The sequence below is a fragment of the Sphaerodactylus townsendi genome, linkage group LG12 (genome assembly GCF_021028975.2).
Source record: "Sphaerodactylus townsendi isolate TG3544 linkage group LG12, MPM_Stown_v2.3, whole genome shotgun sequence".
Classification (NCBI taxonomy): Eukaryota; Metazoa; Chordata; class Lepidosauria; order Squamata; family Sphaerodactylidae; genus Sphaerodactylus; species Sphaerodactylus townsendi.
In genome coordinates this window covers 29658123-29677132 of record NC_059436.1, presented here as the reverse complement: position 1 = coordinate 29677132, position 19010 = coordinate 29658123, and the positions used below count along the sequence as shown (strand labels likewise).

General features: G+C 44.5%; 1 protein-coding gene across 1 annotated transcript in view; it reads right to left on the bottom strand.

The window, feature by feature from the left end:
- The window catches only part of TGFA (transforming growth factor alpha), a 53740-nt gene that overhangs the window by 15618 nt on the left and 19112 nt on the right, over positions 1 to 19010 (bottom strand). Inside the window, exon 2 of the mRNA XM_048513426.1 lies at positions 16536 to 16589. Coding sequence (XP_048369383.1) covers positions 16536 to 16589 — 54 coding nt within the window. The remainder of the gene's footprint in view (positions 1 to 16535; positions 16590 to 19010) is intronic.

The window sequence follows — 19010 nt, the reverse complement described above, 5'->3', positions numbered from 1 at the left end:
GTCCTGAACAGCTTTAGTTATGGGCCAATCGATGACATAGAGAACAAATATCCTGCTCTGCAGATCAGACATTGTGTAAAAGTACACCCGATTTCTATTTCAAAGCTCTTTCAACTTCCTGTTTCACTAAGTTAATGGCAGACCAAGTAGCAGAACTAATGAAAACCATCTTTTTGAATTTCTTTTCTTGTTGTTGGGGGGGGGGGGGGGGGGGAATTCTGGAAGACATTAATATTAGATTTTTTAAAGAGTTTAGTTAATGTTTTCACAAGAAGCAGGGGCTTTGTTCAATGCCTGTATTCCTCAAACAAAAGAGAGTGTTGGTACAGTAGCTGTGAATAGCAGTCAAACATAACAGGAAGTATTTTTCAGATCAGTCCAAGAAATCAAGTTCTAAGATTAAAAGATATGGAAGGAACAATTGTGCTTGCATGAAAATACCAGGAAAAGCAGAGAACTAGCTTTGGAAGAAAGTTTTGAACCAGCTTAAGAAGGAACGATGAGACACCGTCTGGCAAAAACCAAGAGACTGAGGCTGTCCTCGCCTTCTGCATTTTGAAGGGCAGAGATACATGGGAAAATGTTCATTCCCTTAACATTAATGCTTCAGAAACTGCACACCCAGGAATGTTGGGTTTCAATTGAGGAGAGAACCAGATTCAATCTCTTGCTCAGCCACAGAACTCGCTGAGTGACCTTGGCTGAGTCACACAGTCACACCAAACGACCTCCTGGGATTGCAGCAAGAATACAAGAGCCCACACACAAAGAGAGCTCCTTGAAGAAAGTGAGACATCAATATGGCCATTTGGGAATCTCTCTCACATTTCTAAATTAATTGTTTACTAGACTTTAATTTTCTAAAAAATATATATATGTAGCACATACACGGAAGACAAGTTTGTGATTTTACTTACGATGAAAAAAGGAGGCGAGAACCTTCTATATTTTAATTGTCTCTATTTCAGTAGTAGAGCTTGCATGAAACAGATTAAAGTAACCACGAAGCTACATTAAACGGTTGCTGATCTAGAAATCACTACTGTCCTACAAATGAACTTCAAAGGAGAAACCAACATGAAATTGCTGAATTATGATTAGTCACATTCAATGCCATCTCCTCCCTTGCCCAGGTCTTCACAAGGCCTTGGCATTTCTCATTCACCACATGGGCTGCCCTTGTATCTAGCCCCATATCATGACTCCACCCAATTATCTAACCAGTGGGATAAATTTTCCAATTTTACTGAAAACCTCGAATACAAATATCCTTCAGTTAATCCCCTTCTATTTGGGGATTTTAATGCCAGAATAGGTTGGGGCAACAATTTTTTTTACACAGATGTTGCCATCTGGGCATAGGTCATCCCATACAGCTGTCAAGTATCTCAGGTATACCCCTTTGCATTTCCCATACAGATGTCAACTATCTCAGGTCCATACAGATGTCAAAAACCATACAGATGTCAACTATCCCTTTGCATATGTTCCACATGACATTTCCGGGATTAGTTCCGATTTTATTCTAATCCTCCTTTTCTCATCAGAGGTTGGGACTGTCCTCACCAATTTGAGTTGATTAATTACTCTTTTGATTGGATCTTGTTTAAGTTGATTTCTTTGCAACATATCACAGGCAGCTTTTATTAGAAATGTATCTGCCCAGCAGATGGATTTATTTTCAAAACACTTCCATGCATCTGAAAACTGAACTCTGATTTACAAATCGTACGTTGGAATGAATGTTGTTAGCTTTTGAGGTACCATGGAACTAATGGCTTATTTGAAGTGCACTGTTTACAGACCAACAAGGGGATCCTAAATGGATTGTAGATTTCCATATGTCAATTTCTAGGCAAGAAAAATACTCTCACTAGTCACTCTCCAAGAGAAAGGCACAGCAAAGGAAGTTGTCTATTGATCTAACCTGGGCGGGCATTATTTATGACTGGGAATCAGGCCAAGAGTCATGGTATGTCTGGCTGTGTCTGGTAAGCAATTTGTCACAATAGGTCTCTAGACAGCTGCAATTTACAAGTTCACATCAAGGAACTGCTGGAATGGCACCTTGGATTGTCCTCAGGCTCCACATCAAAGACCTAAACCTTTTATTTTGTGCTCCCATCCCCACTGTAGTTAGACAAGCTCAGTTGACAGCCCATAAGTAAAGCTGTCTGACCCAGTTTTATTTCCACCTGTCCCATAACAAGCACCACCTGTGATGGTCTTAGACCAGAGGGAGGCCAACATTATGCTTGAAGAACACACTTTCAAACAAGCAAATAAATCGCCACAGCTCTATTACAGGAATCTATTACAAAACAATTCCCCCAGAGGGAAGAACCAGTCGCAACTGCTTGCTGCATGCATGGACCACGTTTTGGAGGTAACTGCCAGTGTAGGAAATGCATCTGAGTTACCATGCATTTGACAAAGCAGTTTGTGCCAAATTTCTTTTTAGTGACTTGCCTGATGTGGAGTGGCTATAATGTGCCCCAGGACAAAGAGAACACAGACTCCTGGCCTTAGCAATGGGAATCTTTACAGGAATGGGATCCCCACAGAACAGAGATATAGATGCCAGCCTGCAGGGGGAACCTAGGGATCCCCTGGAATTACAGTTCATCTCCAGACTACAGAGATAAATTCCCTTGGAGAAAATTGATGCTTTGGAGGGCCGACTCCATGTCATTGTACCCCACTAAGGTCCCTATCCTCCCCAGGCTCCACAGTCAAATCTCGAGAAGTTTCCCAGCTTGGGTCAGTCACCCCCACCACCCAGCCCCTGCCAGTGACCACAGGGGACCTGACAGTCCTAAAGAGAGGACTAGATCTGAGAGCTCCAGCATAATGGAATGGTTTGAGCACTGAATTAGGATCTGGGAGACCCAGGTTCAAATCTCCTACTCTGCCACTGAAGGACTCGCACACACTCAGCTTAACCTACCTCACAGAATTGTTGTGAGGATAAAATGTTATAAGTCACTTTGGGTCCTCACTGGAGTGAAAAGCAAGGTATAAATGAATACTAAATAAACCAAAGATCCCTTGGAATAAGAACGCTATGTGGATCCCAAGTCAGGAGTTTTCGGAGATCAGGATGATCCAGTTCAGGATCTACCAACAGAATTAAATTTTTACTTTTGCCTGCTCTGGTCTGAGACAACCAGCTGAAGATTTTAGCCAGAAATGCAGGAAGGGCGGGGGGGGGGGGGGGGGGGGAAGAGAGAGAGAAAGATCCAATGGAAATTACTCTCTAGCCAAGCACTTTTCATACACTAACCACTAGCAATGAGATTACACACACCACAGATTCTGGCAGAGACACAGCTAATTTATTGCCCTCTGGAAAGGTGTTTGTATGACAGCCTAACGTGCAGACTGGATGAACTTTGGTCTATGATCCCCAAGGGCCAGATTTCAGAGTCCTTTTCCAAATACAGAGGAACAGAAAGCATGTGTATATTTTAAACAAGCCAGGAAGAAACGGCATTATTAACTGGTCCCAACGGCTGCTTGCTCAGCGATGAGAGAGTTACTCTTTTCTCAGGTTGGCTTTCCCATGTACCAAAAAAACCCTGCAGTATTACTTATTACATTAAAGTTCTCTGGCTTCCATACTGCAAGTTTGTCTGCCATTCTGATCCATTTGAAACAAACACTCAATATCAAGTAAAAACAACATCCCACCAATATTTTATGTTCATGTCAATCATTTTGGCCCCAACCAGCAACCAAGGTGCAAGTATTCCATTCATTTACAGGTCCACAGCACAAGCAGAGTTTCACATCTCACAATTTTGCAACCTTCATTTTAAAAAAAGAAAATATGAGAACGAATAAGACTATGAGGACAGAACACCACATAAAAAGCCAAAAAGCTATAATTAGAAAGAAATGATACTGGACAACATTTGTATAGAGGTCTTTTAAGGTTGTTCCCTGTTCCCTGAACATAAATAAATTGGCCCCAATTTGAAAATGATTCATCAGTATACACAGAACAATTAATTCAGTTCTCAGACCATTAATTCAGTTCTCAGCAACAACAGAAAAAAGAGAGGAAAAGGTACCAGCAGCAACGAAAAATATTTATAGAGGGGGAGCCATGTTAACAAGTGGCTCTCCATCCATTACATCAGCAATACATACGCAGTGGCTCTTTGACATGCTACCTGTGGTCTTCTCAGCACTGAGGCACCTGCCCCATGCGCCAGGAAAATGAGCAAAGCCACTGTGGTTGGCAGGTCGTGCCCCTTTGAAACAGCTGCCACAGCAGGGGATGAAAAGACAGATAAGCTGCAAGCCACCCTGAGCTGCAAGTCTCTTGCCAGGGATGGAGGAAAAGAGCCTGTCCAATCCAACCCCATTCCACTCTTCTTTGTCAACTCAGAACGCTCATTCTAGCACAAGAGCAGCTGCCATGGAGAGCCAGCCGGCCACAGAATACAGTAGAACTACCGCAGCAGCCACCTTGGAAAAGAACAAATTGGCCACAGAGGGCCAGCGGTGTTTTTTCCCCTGTCCCCACTACAAGCTTCCTCTAGAAGCCTCCTCTCGCACTCTTTTCTTTAAATCTTATTTGTTTTTTAAAACCTCCCCCTCCATAGGGCCAAGACTTTGGAGGAAAGGATGAGGGCAGAAAGGGCACTGGGCAATTGGGGTGCAAAAGATATTTTTGCATTGACTTCCAGGCTGCTCTTTCAAAATGATTCCAAACGTCCCAAACCCTACACTGAGGAAAGTCCTATTCTATGACTAGCATGCTAAATGGAGAAAGTTTCTCTGCATTTATTCTGGTTTTGCTAATGACAGACAAGGGCATGAACAGGCAAAGGGCAATGGAGCCCCTTTCCCATTGCCCATGTTGCCAGCACAGGGTTCCAAGAACTTGCAGTTTTAACGGCAGAACACTGTGTCTGAACCCACAGTATGGCAATGCCTAGATTAGGAGCTGGTGGCCTAAAAGGATTTGAAATTGCCACCTCTGATCAGAGAAACAAGAGTTTCTCTCATACAGTTCCCTAATCTTTCGAGCATTCGAGGGGTGGGGTGGGGGGTGGTCCAAAGTTTAAAATATCCCACTAGCTTTGCTAATGTCTGCCCCAATAGGGGAACTGAATGATAGAGTCTTCCAAAAGAGGAAAATCTCCTACCCTGGCTTGGAAATTACATACTTTCCATGATTTTATGCCTGCCATTTAAAATCAGGTCGAACATCAGCCTAGAAAGGAGGTTTTATCCAACTGCCAGAAGTGATATTTACAAATACACCTTCCAAGAGACACAAAATGCCTTTCAACACTGTGCCATGCAAATAATCAGGGCTGTATGAATTGGCCCCTTACAAACCCTCCAAAGCAGTCTCTTTGAACCAAGGCAAAGCATGAAAAAAAAAAAAGATCAAGACATCCGGCTTGTTACAGCTCCATCGGTCCAAGTGACGGATCACGGGAGACAAACTCCTTACACATGTGCTCTGCACAAGCCGTATTTCTTCGGTTTTAGCACTCGCCCCAGAAAAGGGAAGTGTTGACATGTTTGCAACCTCCTCTTCCCCCCACCCCACCCCACCTCTTTCAGCTCTATCCATTCATAAAATCCACTCAACGTCCTCTGAAAGAAGGGAAATAAAATCATTTAGCACTTTTGATTGTACATGGGCTATTGTACAGGCAATGAAAGGAGCGGTTGATCTAATATATTCCACTTGGCTGGAAGAACAAAGACACGTATTTAAAAGAGGCTCCAAAGAAGTGAGTCAGGGTAATGGAGAGTAAGAGTTCTGGGTTCAAAATCTCTGGTCAGCCCACTCAACTAGGGGATTTGGGGCCCTTTCATTTACTTATTAATTCCAAGCTCCTTGGAAGGAGGTCAAGGACAAAAAAGTGAACTCATTCAAATTCTGACATTCCCTTGTTCGGCAATGCTGCGTACTACCAGCAACCTGAGAAAGGACCGATCATTTCCTTCACATACAAAATTCAATTTCAGCATTTATGCCCAACATTTCTTGCTCAGGGAGTCAAAACACCTCACAGTGACAAATATATAATATAATTAAATCAAGTCAAACTAAGCAAAGCAATATAACTTGGGCTGGAGCTTCCTTATCCACAGGAATCATCTGCAAGCCACAGGCTGAGATGACAAGAGCCAAGAGCCATTGGAGGATTCCCAAGGGCTCGTGCCTCTGGCCATACCCAGTCCTTATACCTGTAGGCAGATAGGTGACACACACACAGTTGAGATGGTTCCAATAATCCTCCCTCGTCTCAAAACAGGAGAACTTTTAACACCCAATGCTAGTCCCACCAACTATTTATTTATTTTATTTTCATTTATAGTCTACTTTTTCACTGGGACACAAAAAGGATTAAAAATATGAAAGAACTATTCAATCAATAAGCTGATTACAAGATCTGAATGATAACAATATTACAACCTAACAGCAAAGATTCCTAGTAAAACAACATAATGCAATGAGGAAGGGATTGAAGAAGTAGAAAAGGAAAGACAGAACCCTCACAGCATTCCTAATGGAGTTCACCTCCAAAGCAGGTCTGTTATATCACAGGTCTACTACAAGAACGCCTTCCGGAACAATTCTGTTTTGCACTTTTGGAAAACAACAGAAGCCAGGGGTCCTTCCTAGTAGCCTCCAAGAGACTTTTCCATAACATGGGAACCACCACAGAGAATGGGTAGGAAGGGGCAGTTGTTGATTTTACCTATTTGCAGGATGGTGCCTTCAGAAGGCTTTCCTGAGTATAGCTGTCACAGTGGAACATAGCGGGAGAGGCAACCCTGCAGGAATGTGGATCTAGTACTTTGAAGAACTTTGCAAATGCTAGTTAAAACTTTGAACTTAGAATAATATCTGATTGGTTACCAGTGCAGTCTGCACAGGATAGGAGTGATACACAGATTCTTTACACAAATTCATCATGGAAACTTGCAGTCATACAGCAGCTGAGACCTCCCCCTCCCCCAGTGGCAACTCCAATGTAAAAGCATATCAGGGGCCCAAATTCAGATCACCTCCGCCCTGGTTCAGTTTTGGGGAGCTGAAACCATCTGGGGGCCTCAGAAGGGAGTTACTCGCTGCGGATCCTGGGTCCCCCTTCCCCCGTGACATTGTCCCAATCCAAATCAAACTCCTGCAGCGCTTTCACACGGAATTGCCACTGGGGACTAAAAGTTACAATATGGCTGTCAGCTTTTACTGTAACTTGCATGACATGTAATGTGTAGTTTGACTCTCAGGTTGGGATCCCATCTGACTGAGACAGAAAGAGTGGAGCACGCAGTTAATTTTGCTATTCTTTCAGTGACTGACTTTATAGTATTAACCAAGTGTACCAAAGAAGTACTATTATCCCCCCTCTCATTTTTCCATGAGTTACTTAACAGCTCTGATACCATGAAACTCTAAACTACTGGACTTTTATTTATGGCTAATACCGTTAGCAAGAGCAAGATTGAATCCTCCTGGCAAAAAGTCAGAACTTCAGGAATAACCCATACAGTTATTTAAAGTTGTGTACACACCCCTATATAAAAAGGCAAAAGTCCATTTTGAGTCTGGTTTTAACACAGGGCAGAAGGAACCAGGTCTGGTGTGTGTATAGGAGGGAGAAAGTGTTCATATGAACAGATAACTACGCATATATCTGTATAACTGCAGAACTGGAGAGCAAAGGGATCTTCATGATTGGTCTTTTCAACTCATTAGAAAGTTATCTAACAATAAACAACTGGTCAGTTGTCCAGACATCTTGACCTTTATCAAGTAGCCCCACGCAAAAGTACTTTGTCCAAGTATTGAGCATTTCAGGCTACTGCTGACATTCTGGACTGGACTAATATATTATACTTTGCCTGGCCTTCAGATTGGGCCAAAAAACTATCTACAAAGTCATGACCTTGTTAAAGAGCCACAATGATGCTGGCAAAAAAAAATCACTGCTTCACCAAAGTCTTTGCCTTCTTTGAAATTAATGCTAAGAGTCTCTAGGAACACATCTTCAACACAGGCATTCTGCCAGAATTTTCTCTGCAGCAACCAACAACTAGGGAGACTGGTTATGAAGCAAGCAAGAAAATCTCATTCATAGCCACTGTTATGACCACAGCTAGCATCAAAGCAGTAAGAGGAAGGGACGGAGATGCGAATACACACACAGAACCTTGCTCAAATTTCCTTGTCATAAAATAGCTTGACAAACTTACATGAAGTAGCCCCAACAGAGTTTGTGGAGAATTTTACTTCTCCAGCACAATGTTACACAAGCGTATTTGATACAATGGGTCCTTCTTCCTGGGACATTCACAGTCCACTCATGCCACTGAAATAGGAAGAGAGCAGATAATCTCTTCCCATTTTGTTCTCCAACTTGATCTTAATCTTTATCCTCTTTTTTATCCTTCCTGAATTAGGTCACCTCTGAGCCCGCACAGCTAGACACCAACATTCCCTCAACTCCATCACTACTTGCTGAAGACTCGTGGAATCCTTTGCTAACTGCAGAGAGCCAATTTAAGAGCCAAATTGTTCCTTCAGCAAAACCTGCCAGCAAAACGTGGTGAAGAAGCCACCCGGAAGAAGGTACCTGTCATACTAGGCAATGATTTTCACACAGCCATTGCTGCTCCTTATGGTTGTTTACAATGAGTAACCCACAAAGCAAGAGGGAGAGTTTCCCTGTTGATATTCCAACCATAAACCCTGATCAGCAACTACACTAAGGTGTTTACTCCAACTGGTAACAGCTCTCCAAGATCTCAGGTCTTTCACATCACCTACTACCTAATTCTTTTAAGTGGAGATGCCAGGAATTGAACTTGGGACTTTCAGCATGCAAAGCTGGCACTCCACCACTGAGCCACATTGCCTTTCTCCCCATTGCCTGCCTGCATTTATCTGTAGCCTCCAAGCACTGCTTTTCTCCAGTACAGCAAATGTATACTGAGAGGGGGATGGAAGAGGAATGGAAGACAAGAAGTACTACAAGAATAAAAGTAATAAAAGGCAGAACAGCTAAAGTAACCAGTTTCCCATATTGCTTTGTAGCTGCTTGACAACAGATGTGGGTATGGGAACCACAGTTGTTGCCAAATATAGTTCCAGCCTCAAATCTCAGCCATTCCTAACTCCTCATTGCAAACCCTACAAGAGAGATATCTCTTCAGGAATTCTTCTACCGCGCTCCTAACTTATGGCAGCAGCATGTTGAACAGCAAAATGTGTTTGGGGGTTGTAAAATGCCTCCATGCATGCCTTTACATCCCTATGAGAATAGTTGGAACACCCCCACCCCCCACCCCCCCAAAAAAACCCCACCCCTAAGTCAAAGGCACCAAATCCAGGTGCAGCTTTCACACTTTTAATGCCGCCAGAAATTCTAAAAAATACTCTTAAGACTTTGTGGCTGTGAGCACTCAGAAAGTAGACAAAGCTTAGGAGACCTTGCAGTTTGAAGCTGAACACTGCATCAGAAGCGTTAAGGATAATAAGCTGGACAAGAATATTTTTACCCAGCAAAGACCCGACTCATCTATTTGTATTGGCCACGCTGAAGCAGCTGCAAAGCGGACTGTAAAACCCCCTTCAGTTTAATAGCCTCACATCAGTGAAAATGGCATGACAGCATTCATTCAGCACACCTCTTGATTATCTGCTTAGCAACATTCGACACTGGGAACTCAACACCTCTCAAGGGACCACAGAGCCAGAGTAGCTTGCTACAGTTGTATGCTAGAAGTCTTTAACAGGAAGAAGCGTATGCACTGCAATCCAGGTATGGAAAGGAAACACTACAACATTCGCTTACTCAGATGTCAAACTAGCGGCCCTCCAGATGTTATGGACTACGGTTCCCATTATCCCCTGCCAGCATCATGATCGGAACTGTAATCCATAACATCTGGAGGACCGCAAGTTTGACACCTACTGGATACAGAATTCAGTTTTCCATTAATACCATATTATGATAAAAAGACAGCAAGTTTACAGTTTTCATGAAACTAAACTGAACAAGATTTCTGGCGATCAGCAATTGGGCTTCAGACTCCAACACCACTCTGATTGGCCAATCCAATATTATGCAAAATAAAATCATATGGAAAGTTGCTTTATTTATGCAGGACAGAACACTTCTCAGTACATAAATCAGAGTACACTGCCCAGCACTGTGAGTGACAATAGTCCAGAAAACAGGGATAGATTTGCCCTCATCATTCCTACTGTCCCTTTATCTAGCTAGATGCCATTCATAATCTGGAAAACCCATCACAGCCAACCAGCTGTTAATCTGAAGGAGGAGGTGACTCAGCCTTTAACAACACAGGGCCACTTCAGTTGGTCTGAGATTTCCTACCACTAACTTCGGCTTCAAACCACACAAACATGCAGACCATGTGCAGCATCACTCCACCTTGAGATCTACATGCAGATGTCCTATGGTTGCCAGGCAACTGGTGGGGGATGTTGCTAAATCTAGGCAGGGAGGCTTTTGGAGATTTGGGGATGGAGCCTGGGGAGGACAGGGACCTCAGTGGAATGCAATGCCACATAGAGTCTATCCTTCAAAGCACAGGTGTCAAACTTGCGGCCCTCCAGATGTTATGGACTACATTTCCCATCATCCCCTGCCAGCATCGTGCTGGCAGGGGATGATGGGAACTGTAGTCCATAACATCGGAAGGGCCGCGAGTTTGACACCTATGCTTCAAAGCATCCATTTTATCCTGGAGAACTGCTCTCTGTCATCTGGAGTGAGCCGTCACTCCAGGGGATCACCAGGTCCCATCTGGATGCTGGCATCCCTGTGATGTCCTCAAATGGAAGGAAGTGGCATCAGAAAGAGACAGCTTGTGAAACTGGGAGACATTTACATGCTTCTCAAGGCTGGAGGTCTATATACTCAGGATACGAACGGCTTGCCTACAACTGAACTACAACTCTGTAGGAATGATCTCGCAGCTGTGGAGCAGCTTTCGCCTCCAACTCCCCTTCCCCCCCCCCCCCATGACTGAACAGCCTCATTAGATAATACTGACATTTGATTAGTAGCAGACAGATCCGTTTAGCACAAACCCGGCCTCCTGGGAAGTGAGCTCTCCCTTTGATCTGTTTCATATATCCCTCCAAGAAAGCCGCCTTAACTAAACCCAGATAGGACAACAAACTGCTCAAACAATGCTTAACCCAATTTAGCTTGTGGCAATCATCAGTTCCCGGAAGTGCCTCATTTGGACGAGGTTTACTATGTTAATCAGTTTAACCCACAGGAAGGGAGGTTCTTCTCCCAAACCCATTGCTGGTTTTATGCTCAACTTTGCTGCTAATTTTTCACCCTCTTTCTCCTTAATGCCAGTGTGGAAAATCACTTATCATTTGCAATATCCCATCACCAACAAGACAGCCTGCTCTTGGTCTTTCAAAGGGTCCGTATGACACCAGTAGGGTTGCAAGACCCCTGCTGGGGATGGGAAATTTGCCAGTGGGGGCTTCCCACTACTTCTCAGATGGCTGGCAAGGGGAGAAATGGACCTAAAATAAGGGGAATCAGCGGTGTCCTGACCTGCTGGTGCCACTCCCCATGCACCTGGAAGCATACCACCCACAAGGGCTGCCATCATCTAGTAAGTTCCCCACCACCACTGTTGCCAGGAGTTGACCTGGCGACCCCAGGTGTGAGAGAGAGCTAACATCTTCTAAAATATATTTTGAACTGGACATTTCGAGTTTTTCTTCTTCCCATAATACTAGAGGTTGATACCAGCTCTATCCAATGTACTCAAGTCTCTCTGCCATTCAACACAGGATCCAGATTATCAATGCAATCTGTTGCACAGTTATACCAGCCCCATCCTGGAGTAACTCAGCACAGGATTACACTATGCAGGCTTTAAAAGCAGGGTTTGCAATATCTTTTCCGTCCTCAAACATCCAGCCTGATGAACAGCCCTGGAGGCTTTTGCACGGTGTTACGTTATTTTAATTAGGCCCAATAAAAAGCACGACAAGACTCATGTTTGGGTATTTTTCTTCAGGCCAAGAGAGCTATTTCGGCAAAGTCACCTATCAGATCACTCTTCAGTAGCCAGCACACAGGAAACTGGTAGTTTCAGTAACAGGTCTCTTGATTGCTTCCAACTGGAAGAGAACACTTATAGATGGAGAATACTTAGATGCGTACTAAAAGACTGCCACCAACTGTGATCCCTCTTATACAGACCTTGAAGGGGGAAACAAACTAGCTTCTCAAAGTTCACTTAAAGGTATACACCACAGCCACCCTTAAAGCTTTTGGAGGGGGGGGGGGTCAATTTTATTGGATGGGAGTACTCCCACCAACACTGCATTCTCTTAATGCTCCCTTGCACAGGGCTTGAACAGCAGGGCACAGCTCTGCCTAGGCTGCCGTACACTCCATTCTTATCAGGCCTTGCTGGAATGAGGAAAGAGTTATGTTTGGTTAAACATAAGCTGGCATCCGATACTTCCTTCCATTTTTGTTAGCTAAATGCACACAAGATAACATTAGTGATAAGGGAGACACCAAATTTCCTCTTGGTTTCATCAACAGTAATCAGGAATAAGTAAACAGAGGCATTATTCAAAACTGAGGCAAGCCAGAGAACCCAGCTGAAGCAAAAGCTGGAATCATAGCTGCATCTGTAAAAACGGGGGAGATGAGAATCTTGTAATTATGCATTTCACTGCTGTTATGTCAGAGTTTTCCCAGGCAGGATAGGATAATATTGCCCAAATTGCTTTGGAAAAGGAGTAGGAGAAAATGGGGGAAAGGGAAGGCCACTGGTGAGTTAAATTTTAAAAATCCAATATTTGACCCTTGACAACATTTTGTGAGTCAAAGAGGTCACTTCAGTTTGGGTCAGGTCAAACAAGAGCCATGGAAGACAGAAGGTCGACTTCCAGGCAAGCAACAAACCCTGGCTTGATACTACTCTGGCTTTCAAGGGGTCAAACTATACAGGGCACCAAGAAGTTCATGACTGGATCCATGACATGAAATTTACTCTCAAAGAGCAGAATGAGGAAAGCCCACACAGTGCAGATTAAGGCAATGGTCCTGAGGAAGACGGTGTTAATCCCCACTCCTGTCTTTAACTTTCACAGGAAGGGAAGACAATCATAACACTGGTTCTTGTTTTCTGCCCCCTCATTCAGTTTTCCCAACAAAGCCTGGCCTTGCCAGCAATTTTTAACCCTGATAGAGGGGGGAAATATTGACATCAGGGCTAAGAGTTGCCCTCCCCAGGAAGAAGAGACAACATTTTCTGGACTGTATCACTTCATATGAAGATTCACTGCTACACACCATGGGAAAATACCATGCCAGGAAGAAGGCAAGGCTGAACTCTTTCTCAGCATGCTGGTTTTGCACTGTGGGGAGTATTCAAACACGCTTTGCCCTCAGCTACAACCTGAAAGGATGTCGTGCAGGAAAAGCTTCACAGACTGGACCGACTGGCCCATCAACAGACTTCATCCAGCAGCCCTGCAGGATTGTATCGTGCCAACAACAGGAGGCAGACTTCATCCTTGGAACACATGACTGAATTTCTAGGTTCATGTGTAAAGAGCCCTCTGTGAAGCATTGTAGAACGAAGACAGTCCAAGAAATGGCAGATTGATTCACAAATCTCCTAAGACTTTCCAGTGGAACAGAGTATAGTATAGTTCGCCAATCCCAGTCCTTCTTGGGGACAGTGAATGGAGACCTCCTTGTCATGCCCACAGCCACAGGGTGTGTCTGGTGATGGGCTACATACATCACTGTATCTAGAGAAGCATCCGCTAAAAAGGAGACAACCTTAAAGATGCAGTTTGCATCTTCTGTAACCCTCCTATTATCTGGAGGGACGACTTGACTCAGTTTCCTGGTCCAGACAATGGAAATCTTGGAAATGGGAGCTGACGTGGCCACTGCCCTGAGGGCTAGGGCCAGGGCTTCATGAGACTTCCTAGAAACAAAATCTGCTTTCCTGTCCAGGGGATCTTTTATTGTTCCCGGGCTTTCCACTGAAAGGAAATCAGTAGACTGCAGAGAAGCAATGGGAGCATCCATTAACAACAGTTGCAAAATTTCCATAGCATGGGGTGCTAAAAAATAAAACTTTTTTCTGGAGTTAGAAAATTGCCTGTTTGCTGGAGGATTACTGCATTTAGCCTTCACCAGCCTTTCAAAATATTCTAGAAAGAGGAACAACTTTATCCAAGGAGGTAAATATCAGAAAGATTTCCTTGGCCCTTTTGATCTGGATTTACTCTTTATTTACTCTCGGGATCAGGAGCCTCACAGAAGTCCACAGCCAGGATGGTCACAGGAAGAAGAGATCCGGTAATCTTCCCCATTAAACAGCCCAGCAGGCTGACCAGTTATGGTTGTCTCCTCCTCACAGGAAAACTGCTCCTCGTTTTCATTATCTGGATTAGAAAAGGGTGTCATGTTGCCCGTGCATCTGGAGAGGAAGCCTTCCTGGTTGCCTTAATGGACCATCATCTGGGAATCTGATCATGTTGTGTAGCTTGTCTCTCCTCGAACCCAGATCCATCTGAAGGGGATTGGGAGGGGAGAACGTGGGATGAGAGTGTTGAAGCCCCCTAAATGTGGCTGGAACTGAGGAGATCTGGAGGTGCTGCAGTTCCTCTTGTATGGCTCTATTAACTATTTCTGAAACAGATATTGACAAGATGGCTGCCCGTGGGCGTGCGCAAATACATTATCCCCGGAGTCTTCACATTCCACATGCTGAGTAATCCTTTTCCTGTGAGGAAAGGCCGCCACTGTTGCTGCTTCAGACTGAACTGGCTGCCACAGGAGGCGCTTCTGTAGTTTGATCCTTTTTTGTCGCTTTTTCCTTAGGAGCACTTTGCTATTTTTCTTTTTGTGGCTGGGAGGCCCAAGACTTTTTTTGCTCCCCTTTGCCTCTCCCCATAATGCCATGGGCCTTCAGGGTCCCAGCTGCTGTGAGGACAGCAGACCCAGGTTTGCATCCTCACTGGAGAGGAAACCATCTGCAGCCGATCTGCCACGTTTCCTGGCGGCCTCCACAGAGGGGAGGAAGGCACAGGCTTTAGAGCACAAGTGTCAAACTTGTGGCTCTCCAGATGTTATGGATGACATTTCCCATCATCCCCTGCCAGCATCATGCTGGCAGGAGATGATGGGAACTGTAGTCCATAACATCTGAAGGGGCGCGAGTTTGACACCTAAGCTTTAGAGGGCTTCAACAAGGCAGAGAAGAGAGGAGAAGCTACCAGACTTGCTAAAGTTTTGATCACAAAACACAGCAAATTGAGATGAAAGAAGTGAGGAAAATGAAACAGAGGCAGCCAAGACCTGTCTCAGCTATTCTCTCTAGGGAAGGGAACAGGAGGAAGCAGGGGAACAGGAAGTGGAAGTTCTGGTCCTACCTCTCTAAGCAACCAGTGGGAATAACCCTAGCTTTAAGATACCCTTTCCCTCTGAGAGAATATAAAAACTTGATTTTTTAAAAAAGAAGGTAGAACCCTCAAGAATCTAACAGATTCAGATTGCAAACAGGGGACGGTCCCCAAGTGCTTGGCAGGACAGTGGGACTTGGAATGAAACATTTTTGTAAAGGCAGGAGAACTGTGTTCATTGACCAGCATAAATGCTGAAGGCAGACGAAGCGGAAAAAATAAGCCCTATTATTTTGTGCATGAGAACTATTTTTAAATAACTTTGACCCTGCTTTGGGGCCAAGAGCTTCAAAGCAGCTCAGTTTCAAAGCCACTGCAATGTGCAACAGTATATTAAACTCATAATTACGATAAAACAACTATCCACTGGAACACCAACTAGAAGATAAAGCAGAACATCACAGCTCAGCAGATGTTCCTCTAAAAAGCAAAGTTGCAACCATCTACCTGAATGCATGCCAGAGAAGTGCAGGGATCAGAGTACTAGACTAGGACCTTTGGGATCTGAGCACATTCCTTCTCTGTCATGAAGTTCACTGAATGACATGGGCAAATCACTCTCATTCTGACCTATGCCACAGGACTTTGTGGCATGCTGGCTTGAATTCCTTGGTCAGGATAAAAAATTGTTATAAAATCTCCATAGAGCAGACACTTCTACTAAGCCACAGGTGTCAAATTCATGGCCCTCCAGATGTTATGGACTACAGTTCCCATCATTCCCTGCCAGAAAGATGCTGGCAGGGGATTATGGGAGCTGTAGTCCATAACATCTGGAGGGCCATGAATTTGACACCTATGCACTAAGCTAATACCCTCACCCCCCCCGCCCTCCTTGGACAATCTTCAGTCTTGCAGAGGCCAATGTCAGTGCAAAAGCTCCTTTGGAATCCCTGGCCCAAGACTGCCTTGTGATTTAAATTGCTTTGGGATTTGAACAAGTGGTCATGCTGCCTGCCAGCAATGCTCTTCAGTTGCAATGGGCCACATTCAAGTCCCTGAATCACAGTGACCAAGCAAAGTCCATTATATTTCATATAGCTTGTGTGATACTCACCAGTCAAGGCCAATGTTGTATTCTCCAATGCATGGCACAGGGCTACTAGAATACCTAGAAGGAAGAGAAGGGGAAATCCAGGTTACAAAAGATGAAAATAGTCTTTAAAATAGCACACTTTATAATGAACTGCTCATAATATCACTTAATCAGTTAGAACAAACATTTTTGAAGTTCTGGGTTGCAGATAGTCTATGCATACCTACAACTCAGAGCTCAAACACCAAATACTCTGTGGTAACCCAGCAAGAGCAACTATCGTTTGAGGTCTGGAATAGGGTTGCCAACCACCAGGTGGAGCCTGGAGGCCTCCCTGAATTACAACTGAACTCCAAACGATGGAGATCAGTTCAGTTGGAGAAAATGGCTGCTTTTCAGAGTGAACTCTACAGCATTATGTGTCACTGAAGTACCGGTAGCCCCCTTCCCTAACTCCTGCCTTCCCTAGGCTCTGCTCCTGAATCTCCAGAAATTTCCCAACCTCAAATTGGCAACCCTAGTCCAGAGATTACTTGGAAGGAAGGCTGTTGACCTTTGGGATAGGAGTGGGCTGCATGGCTGAGGTAAGGTTCTTCAAAAGCACAAAGAGGAAAGAAACTCCATTCATAATCAAGGACACACCCAAGTAAAACACCTGTCCCAGGTGCTTCTTATCATGAATTACTTCCTACTGCAACCAAACTGATATAGCTCTTGGCACAAGCACATAGACTTTTAACACAGGCCAAAACTAGGTTTTCAGAGCCAGTGTGATGTAGTGGTAAAGAGCAGGTGGATTCTAATCTGGAGAACCGGGTTTCATTCCCCACTCCTCCACCTGAGAGGCAGAGGCTTATCTGGTGAACCATATGTGTTTCCACGCTCCTACATTCCTGCTGGGTGACCTCGGGCTAGTCACAGTTCTTCAGAACTCTCTCAGCCCCACCGACCTCACAAGGTGTCTGTTGTGGGGAGAGGAAGGGAAAGGAGCTTGTAAGCCACCTTGAGTCTCCTTACAGGAGAGAAAGGAGGGGTATAAATCCAAAACTCTTCTCTCTTCTTCTCTAGGTAGTGGAAGCCTAGGCAAAAGGAACAGTGGGTGGAAGGTAAGCATGGAGCCCTACATTCCATCTCTAAGTCACTTCCTATAATCCCCCACAGGATTCATGATCTTTATTGGCAATAAGAACATGCATCTCTAACCTCTGCTGAGAAAAACTGGCTGTCAGGGGGATTTGCAAGGGAAATATCACTGGGGAACAGAAGGGTAAACCAGACACCCCTTCTACCTACCCCCCACCCCACACTCTGTATCCATTTGTTTGGGGGAAGCAAAAAACTAATGGCCACTGAAATTAAGTTTTGACTCAATACTGTATGTATTCACTCTATCATGGAACTCTAGGAACTGTACATGTGTGCCTCCCATGCAGGCTCTGACCAGATGCACAATTTTGGCACAGGCCTTCTGACCATAACTAGGTCAAGCCTTCTGAGAATTGGAACCCACTTTTAAACCAGTCTCACTTGCAACGTCCTAAAGGAAAAGGGGAAGACTACCATTAAGGCAACACACTTTCAGTTGAAACACCACTCAAACATTTCTTGATGCAACAAACGGTAGTGAACTTTTGTGTGCTCTTTGTATATACTCACACTTACAGGACTGAGGGGAAAAAGAGAAGGATACTGTAGATTATTTCCCCATCCTTAGAAATCCCTATCAGTTTCTGGACAGTATTCCAGAAGAAGGGATGGGGTTGCATAGAAGAATACTTTTGGCAACCCAGAAGCGATAGGGCAGCTGCAGGTATCCCCTTGCCCCCTACAGCCAGAAAAGTTCTGCCACATTCGAACACAACTGAAAACAAGTCCCAGGATGGGGCTATAAAGACACCAGGCTCATTTCTCAGCAGTTGGTGAGACAGGGCCAGGAAGGATAAGCCTGCACAAAAGGACCTCTCAGGTTGCCACTCACTTGCATGGGGGAAAAACCCAGTCACACACTTTGAACAAACATTGCTTTGGGAGCAAGAGCACAACCTGCCACCCTGCACACAAGGCAGCCAAGTCCCTAATGATAAAGTGCAAAGCTTTCCTAACTCCAGAGATCCTTGCAATATCTGATACCTGCACACACAAACACTCCAACGTTATGACAGGCGTTTTGTTTGCCATTAATAAAACAGAGTTAGCTTCTCATTATTAATATCTATAATTGAGGATTTGCCAGTTACAGGAGAGAGGAGCTGGTGCAAAACTGATGGTTGAAATTACTCAGAACTGTCCCAGGAATGGATCTGGCTCAGATCCCAACTGTTACAAGTGAGCTGTCCGACCAGCCAAGCTGCAAACCGTAAATATGCCAACAGCCTATCCAGGCGTGATGGGGACACGCAAGAAATACTTCCACCAACCTCATCCTTGGGATTGCTGCCCACCATGAATCAAGCTGGGGGCACAGACTGCTCCGCTCCCTCAGGAGTGGCCTCTCTC